The 9,165-nt window shown below is 40.2% G+C and overlaps 1 protein-coding gene across 1 annotated transcript; it reads left to right on the forward strand.

The window, feature by feature from the left end:
* Positions 1-3,537: 3,537 nt before the first annotated feature.
* On the forward strand, positions 3,538-8,957 carry LOC127571590 (uncharacterized). The gene is made up of 4 exons (XM_052018113.1): positions 3,538-3,668; positions 4,750-4,847; positions 5,456-5,629; positions 6,475-8,957. The coding sequence occupies exons 1-4, from the start codon at positions 3,581-3,583 to the stop codon at positions 6,940-6,942; spliced, it is 828 nt and encodes a 275-aa protein (XP_051874073.1). The 5' UTR covers positions 3,538-3,580; the 3' UTR covers positions 6,943-8,957.
* The last annotated feature ends 208 nt before the right edge of the window (positions 8,958-9,165 follow it).

The following is a 9,165-nucleotide window of genomic DNA, read 5'->3' on the forward strand; positions in this document are numbered from 1 at the left end:
TCATGCTCAGTGTGTTTCTTTTGTTGCTGGTTTGTGACAACTGAACTTCATCAAATGAAGAAGTCAACTTGCGTTCACTGGGCAACTGGTTCATATCATTTATTTCAATGGGGCTGCTGTACTTACATTATTTAACCTGCTGCAGGCTGCTCAGGTGGTTTTCCCAGCCTGGGAGCTGGGAAGTCCACGGAAGTTTGAGAAACACAGGTGAGTTCAACAGGAGTGATGGCATCTGGGTAGAAGATCTGCTTCAATGTTTACACCAGTTTTGGTTCAGTTGAGCAGTCTGAAAACTTTGCATTCAAGTTCCTCATCCAAGACGTGAGCACAAAATATGTAACGGACATTCCAGTGTTGGACTAAAGGAATGTTGGACTCTGCAAGGTGCAGGTTTTTGGGTGAAATATTAAGCTGAGCTGTCATCTGTTCTCTCAGGTGTACACAAAGAGTAACATGACACCAACTTGAGTAGTGTATGAGGTGTCCTTGGTGATCTAGTTGACATTTATCCCTCAATCAAAGTTAAATGAAACAAAAGAATCTGATAAATCATAAAATTATTAGAGATCTGAATTAGGTAGGAATATTATACTGCCTTTTACCAGAGAGGTCAAAATTACAGGGCATACAGTTAAATAATTCAAGTGGAGTTAAGGTGGAGAAAGATCAGCAAAGCATTGTGGAGATCTGGAACTCACTTAAGAGCACATCTAGTATCGGGACCTGCAGGTGTACGAACCGAGAACTGGGAACTCAGATAAGCGTAAAGAGGCTTTTCTTGGCAAGAATGAGCACATGGTGTAATGTACCTGCTTCTAAAATATGTATTTCTATAATTACATGAATCTAAAAATACTGACTATCTGGTCATTATCACAATGCTCTTTGTGGAACCTTTCCTTGCACAAGTTGGCAGCTACAAGTCCCACATTAACAACCGCACTTCGTCCCATCGAGTCCATGCCAGCTATCACAGCAAACTCATCAATCCACTTATTTCCCCATAACTTATTTCCCATAACTTACTTGCCCATCAACTCCACCCCCATTCTTTCACCAGCATGCCTTTGGGGTATGGGGCAAAACTGGAGTACCTGGGGGAAAACTAGTCACAGGGAGAAAGTAGTGGAGGAGGTGTCCTTAGCAGCACCTGAGATTAGGGTTGCTGGAATTTAATAAAATCTTTATTTATACAGCACGGTAACAGGCCCTTCCATCCCAACGAGTCCGCGCCACCTATTTAAGCCCATGTTAACCTACCTATATGTCTTTGGAATATGGTAGGAAACTGAGCATCCAGAGGAAACCCATGCAGAACGTACAAAGTCCTTACACCACAGCGGCAGGAACTGAACTCTGATCACTGGCACTGTAATAGCGTGACGCTAACTGCTACACTACCACGCCACCCTGGCGAGGTAGCAGTTCTTCCTCCTGAAAGATACCACGTAAATACAAAGCTCTCTTAATTTTTCCATTCATGGGATCTTGCTCTACACAAATCTATTGTCATGTTTTCTATATTACAGTCATGATTGCACTTCAAAACTGCCTCTGAAGTGAACCCTTTTTTCCTGTTTTCTCCTCACCCCTGAAAGAAGGAGAAATCTGTTTGCTCTGGGCTGTGAACTTTCGTAAGTCACTACCTCAGGATTCTGTGAGCAAAATTCAAAACAGTGATTGAAAGACTTTTTTTTCAACTAGTATGGGGGTCAAGGATGTGGGGATAGGGATAGAAACTGGATCTGAGACAGAAAATTCAGTCATATTGTTAAATGCGGAGCAGATTCAAGGAGGGGTGTGGCCAACTCCTGGTCATAATGCTGATATTCACAACTTATGCACCTTCTGGATGTCACGGTAATTCTCCCACGGTCTTCCCAATGAGTTGGACACCAGACAAAGTAAGATCCATGGAGATTGGTGCTGGGGTTCACAGGAAGTGGGTGTAGAAGCAGTCAAGTGGAAAAGGTTACACAAGCTCAAGGTTTTTCTGGAAGATTTGGCACAGCCCCAAAGCATCACCACCAAAGATCCATAGGAAATTGCCCTTGGGCAGGATTCTTTCATCTGCTTCATTAATTTCCTACCCTCCATCACATTCACCGCCTTTCTCAACCCTCTGATGGTAAAGTAGCCTATTTTCAGCCTATGTCAAGGCATGACTACTAATTAGGGGCAAAAAAAACTCCTAGAGGAACTTAGCAGGTCAGACAGCATCTGGGGAGGCAAAAGGATAGTCAATGTTTCGGGTTGAGACCCTGCATTAGGACTGAGGTTCAGCCAGGTGGAGGAGAGTGTTAGTGCAGTGGAACTGGTGGGATCTATGTTCTAGAAAGATACAGAGGGCTATAAGGCCTTCTTGATGGGGAATGGAGGTGGTGAAGATGAGACGGTAGGGGGAAGGGAACTGGAAGTTGTTAAAATGGTGGTGAACATGTGAGGTGTCCCTGTACTGAGGCAGGGTCTCGACCCAAAGTATTGACTATGCCTTTGCCTCCACAGATGCTGCCTGACCCACTGAGTTCCTTCAGCAATTTGTTTTTTGCTCCAGACCCCAGCTTCTACAGTCTCTTGTTTCTCCATTTTAATAACAATCAGGCTTGGGCTGATGATTGCCCAGTATTTATACCTTGTAGGTCCATGGTAACAACCAAAATAAAATTCTTTGCTTTAGGGCACAACCTTTAACAGAATCTCCAGTAATTTACATTTTGCCTGTTGCTATTGAGCAAAAATTCAGCTGCCCAATGAAATCTGTGATTGCAATAGCAGGACAGAGATTGGGTACTCAGTACTCCATGTATTGAAGCTTACCTCCTGATGCCCTAAGAGTGCCGCCACAATCTAGATTATTTGAGTCTGGAAGCTAGAGATTTACTTGTCTGGATGGATGGAGCTGCATCAACAGGTCAGCACCAGCAAGGGAAGATAAGTTCACATAACTGGCATTCCTAAAGTTAGGCACAATATTCATCTCCTCCCTCAAGAACACATGCATGGTTACAATATTCACGACTTACATGATGCATGACAGCAAATCACCAAGGGGATTTGGAAGCACCTCTCTCCTGTTTGATTGCTATCATGCAGAAGGACATGTACAGCAACAATCCCTTCATGTTTCCCTTCAAATCATACACTTTCTCAACATTGTCATTCCTTTAACATCACTGGGTCTGAACATTCCCATTGACCTATTTTGGGAGCAATTACATCATCTATTAATGTACATTCTCAGTGTAATTAATGTTGAGTAAAAACAAGTACACGTTGCCAGTGTCACCCATGTGAACAGAACTTACATAAAAAAGATTTATATAATCTGTCCCTGAACTGTGTGAAGAATTGGCTGTAAAAATTACTATGCGGAAAATGAAGTGTTAATGTGTTCACAGCAATTTCCTTTCCAGGAAGAGGAAGGGTGTGCCTTACATCTTGCACAAGCAGATAGGCACACAGCAGCAAAATGCAGAATAGTTTGATTGACAGTGGTGGTTGTTATCTTCCGGAACTATTGTTGAAGGGACTTCCCAGAGAGGTTTCTACTGCAGAGAGCTTCTACTTTGCAGCTGGGAAGATGTCAACTGTACTAGAACAAAGTGAAAAACGTTATGACCCTGATGATCACACTCTGAAATTTGTGAAAGGAAAAGATGAAATCACAGGTAAACATAAATATCTGTTTTATTATGGGAAGTATTTTGGGGGTATGAAACAACTGCTGAATTTACCGCTGGACTCTAATCATGTACTTGGCTTTTACCTGGAATAAACAGTGTCGTGGATTAAATATAAATTTTGTTTAATGGTGTGCTAAGATTTTGGGTTCAGTAAATCTCCAGCTTTCAACCTGTCTAAATATGGTTAGCTGACTTCCTTATGTACAGATAAAAGTGAAAATGCATGTAGTGATAATGGGGGACAGTGTATATAGGGACATAAATACTGTTCCCTACAATCATGAGCAAGAGTTCTAACAAAGCAGCACCATTTAGGTAAAAATCCCTTAATAAAATCCTGGAGTTGAATGGGTAGCTCAGAGACTGATGTGAGAGAAACAGATTTCAATTCATGGGGCTCTGGAACCAGAAGTGTGGAAAAGCAAACTGTTCCATTGGGATTGGCTTCACTTGAATCGGGCTGGGACCAGTCAGTGAGCGAATCAAACTGTCCAATTAACTGTCTTTATTCTCATCTCTGATATTTTTAACAATGAATACCCAAGTATTCAACAAAAGAATAGAAGTGCCAGATGATACTTCCAAGTTGCTCACAGTGATGTTCAAGCCATTGGCATTTAATTTCCGGCTTCTCCAGGACCACAATGGAGGATTTTCAAATCCAATTCAGTCAACCCTATTTCAGACACTTCATTGCACCTTACTCACAGCTGAAAGGTACCTGTCAACCAATATGTGGAACATGCTGGAGTATGACAATCTGGAATTTTGAATTTTGGGGAAAAAGCCCTCAAATGCATGTTTTCCTTCAGAATATTTAATTACTTTTTAATAATTGGAAGGTGCTATTGAATAGAACAGGAGCATTAGCAGGAACAAAATTTAAATGACAAAATCCATTTGTGGCTTTGCTCCTCGTGATTATTTTCAAATTTAGATTTCCAAGAAATATAACAGTCACTGTAGATTCAGGCATTTTTCATTTTCCGACCTGGACTTTAGAAACAAATATTTGGTGTCTAACCATTTCCATATCATAAAAGGTCTGTGTTACTTGTTATTTCAGGAGATGATGATCCCAATATTTTGCGGGCAGAAATGTCCTGCAAACATGCAGTAGATCCAAACTCACTGACTGCATGGTGTCGAAGCCTTCTGGATCGGGTAGGAATGTCTGGCTCTTAAATTGAGCTTTTTGAATTTAAAAGTGCCACATAACTGTGTAAAAATATAAATATATCTACACTGCTGCTTTATTAACATTGATTTCTTTGATTTAACATTTTGTCAGGAGAATCTGTTCCCAAATGATTCACCTTTCTCCTTTAATGTCAAGGGGAATGTGACATGCTTTGGTGGCTCCACCAAGGAGTACCTGACCACACTATCTGGTACACATGGTGTGGTTGCAGGATGTCTGCAGAGAATAACCTTTAAAAAAGTCTTTCTGAGGATATGGGTATCACTAGCACTACCAGCATTTTCACTCATGCTTAATTTCAACTGATACAGCCTGGTTGTGACTTAAAGCCCCTCTCATTTTCCTAAGTGAATACAAAACTAGTTAACTGAATCTCTCTTCATGCGGAATCAGTCTGGTGAATCTTCCCTACACTGGATTGGGCATTCAGTGTTCAGTGCTGTTGGGCACAGAGAGTGATTTGAGAGAGAGAACTTGGCACTGAGGGAGTTGGGTATAAAGAGGAAGGTGTTTCTCCCACTCTCATTGCAGAGAGAGAATGCAAGTTAAATAATCAAATTTGAAATTACAGGGTCAGTACAAGTTCTACTGCCCAGCACTGAAAGATGGAACAACAGAGAAGTGTGGCCAGGAATGGCCCTATCACGAAGTTCGCAAATTGGCAGTGCTGACCAATGAGGAGCAGCGACACTTTGAGGAAACAGTTGCTGTGTTGGCTGCAGCCGAGTATTGTGAATACAAATCAGTAAGTCTCTCAATTAAAAAATCAGCACAAGGTAGTATGTTACTGAAAACAAGGGTGTCTATTATATAGTGTACATTACAATGTTAGTGTCTCCATACATTTGTTTTATAGTAATTATTTTGTTGCCACCATGAAGTACATATTTAATTGAGAGTCGCTTCTTTGATTAAACCCGAGAATCATGAAATCTTCCGGCTCTTGTCTCACCTCCTGGAATACCAGTTAAATACTCCTATTTCATTTCCTGAGCTAATAATAAATAAAAAGACATTATTTGATTATTGCTCAGAATTATTTTTTATCCAAAGGACAGGATGAAATCCTTGGTATGGTTGTTCTAGTTGTAGATGACTTGTTTGTTTACTTCCAACCTCATGTGGATGTTACCACTGCCCTGACCAACCTCTAGGATCAGCATGTCCTAATTTAGACAATAGCCTCACATATCAAACATTCATCCATGTCTGCATTCTGTGGATATAAATTATATATTTGCAATTAGAAGGAGTAAATTTCTATCAAGCAACAGAAATTCATTTTGCTCCTATGTTCAATATTCATATCACACACAAATGTCTTCATTATCTTCTAATTACCAAAGATGCATTTTTAACTTGTAATCTATCCCTGGGCCCCACACTTCAGCAGGCTATGGTGGAGAGATAGGCTAAGCTAGTGAGCACAGAAAGGCAAATTCTCTGAAATGAGGCAGTCTTCATCAAGAATTAAACAAAGTTTGATTGTTTGGCAGAATTGAAGCATATATACCGGTGCATGCTTTAAAAGGGTTATCAGTGTGAAGTAATTTATTTCCTGAAATGTGTTTTTCTGTCTTTTATCAACAGTGTCCTGGATGTGGAACATTCGTTGAACGCACAGACCTGAATAACCTGAATGTTTGCTGCATCATCTGTACTGCAGAGAAAGGAAATGCTTATGAGTTCTGTTGGCAGTGCATGAAACCATGGAAGGGGCCTGGCCCACGTTCTGACCGATGCGACAATGAAGGGTGCACCAATGTAGAATTGGACACTCTTCGCATTTGCCCATTAATCAGCCTCTGTGATAGTGTGGTGAAGAATTGCCCTTCCATTCGAGCCTGCCCAACATGCGGTAAGCTGCTCGAACATAACCAGAAGGGATGTAAAAATATTTTCTGTTGCAGGTGTAATGTTGAATTTTGCTTTGTCTGTCTTGAGCTGACGCGAACATGCCAGGCAAAAAGACCAGGGTCATGGTATAATCTCTGTGCCAAAGGAATTGCACCAAGGCAAACTTCAATTCCAATGTGGAATCGAAATGGTTCTCAATAAGTACGTTACAGAGAAAACATGGCACCAACTTCCACCTGTACACTGAGGGCCCTCAGCTTCATCTTACTATCACTCTTCCAATCATTTGCTCCCTTTAAATTATTGGACTCTTTGTTTTACTTTCTAATCTGAACTATCATCCACCATTTGAAAATTGAAGCAATGACCTTCAGCCCCCAGCGGAGACATTGTTCCATTGCCACTGACTCCAAGCTTCTCCCTGGCAGTGTCTGAACCAGATTATTTGCAACATTGCTGTTATACATGGCTTGAGTCGAACTTCAGATCTCATATCTGTGCCATCATTTACGTCACCTATTTCCACAACTGTAACATGACACAGTTCTGCCTCTGCCTAATCTGTATCTTTGTGATATGTAAAATTCACTATTATAGTGAACACTTGCTGGCCACCTTTTTCTCTCTGTAAATTTGTACTCAGTGAAGTCTCTGCTGCCAGTGCCCAAACTTACACAGACACCATCTCGAGTAGCTACCTTGCAATTAAGAAATTCCTTAGTTTTGAAGTTTTCATCATTTTCAAACCCCTTCAGTGATCTTCCCTTCTTTCTGTAATCTCCTCCTGCTCTACAACCCTCCAAGATATCTGCATTCCCTTTAATATGAGCCTCTTGAGCATCGGTGATTTTCATCACTTCATCATTTCCAGCTGCTGTGACCTTAAGTACTGTAATCCCCCTCAGTCTCACCATATATCTGTCACGAACAGTGACTACACTTGTCTCAGTACCCTATTGGCAGTACAAGTGATTTGCAATGCCACATTTGTTGCTATATAAATGTAGATCTTTTTTCCTTTGTATCTCTTATATTCTTCTGCACGGTAAGATCAGATTCAGTAAATATATTGAGAGAAACAGGATGGGAAGGAAAATATAGTTTTTGCTTTGTTGTAAATTCTATAGCCAAAAGAATCATGAAGAATGGACTGCGTCACAGTTTCAGTAAACATTGCTAATCAGTCCTTTATTTTTGCAAAATTGAAGTAAGTGAAAACTTCTCATTCATTCCCAGTTAAAGTCGACAGATAAAACGGTATGAAAATGATGGTGCGAGTTATACTCACGTCTTTATCATGGTTGAAAGATTCTTAAAATTTTCTTAAATTCAGCTGTCCAACAGGCACTGATAACACAGCCTGATCAATAGGAAAGGTTTCAAACTTGCTGGACAGCTAAATTAATCATTTACATAAAAGAAAGATGGCTTGAAGCAGTCCAACAAAACATATGCTTTAGAGTCCTATTCTTTTATCAGAATAAACTTTAAAAGAAGGATCTCTCCATTACACCACAAGCCCCCAAATCTAGCACCTAACTGAAAAGTATAAAACAGAAGGAGCAGGAAGTGACAGCTGCTCTATTGATTGGGACAATTGTACAGTAAAGGCAAAAGCACCTTTGAAGGAACAAATGCATGAACATAATAAAAACTTGGTTTTAATTATAATTGAGAGACACGTATTGTAGACTTTGGTTAGCGTAGTGTAGCAGTTAGCGTAACACTTTATAGTGCCAGTGACCCGGGTTCAAATCCGGCCACTGTCTGTAAGGAGTTTATACATTCTCCCCGTGTCTGCGTGGGTTTCCTCCGGATACTCCCAGTTTCCTCCCACATTTCAAAGACGTACAGGTTAGGAAGTTGTGGGCATGCTATGTTGGCGCCGAAAGCATGGCGACACTTGTGGGCTGCCCCCAGAACAGTATGCAAAAAGATGTATTTCACTGTGTGTTTCGATGTACATGTGACTAATAAAGCTATCTTATCTTATTTTATCTTATCTTACTTCAATTTTGCAAATTAAGGGACCAAGAAGAAACTGATCAATTATCAATTATCTCCAAGGGATAGGAACCTCTCCTAGACTTTCAACATAAAGAGATCTGTGTTGTTTATGAAGGAATTGCTATTATTTGATGTAGTCAATGATCGTATCAACAGCCTACAGTGAATGATATGCTTATAATTAAATAAATAATGTTTATGCAATAGCATGCAAAGTGTTGTTTTAATCATTTGATGTTAAACCTTTATATTAATTGAAGAGCAACTTGCATGAGTTGTTCATGATTACCACACTTCCATTTTGAATTTATAATTAGTTAAATTGAACACAACACAACATGGTTACTTAAAAAATAATCCTCTTCACAGATTGGCTGCCTCTCCTACTTTATTTGCTTTCCAAAACTGGTCTGTAAT

The sequence above is a fragment of the Pristis pectinata genome, chromosome 6 (assembly GCF_009764475.1).
Source record: "Pristis pectinata isolate sPriPec2 chromosome 6, sPriPec2.1.pri, whole genome shotgun sequence".
NCBI lineage: Eukaryota > Metazoa > Chordata > Chondrichthyes > Rhinopristiformes > Pristidae > Pristis > Pristis pectinata.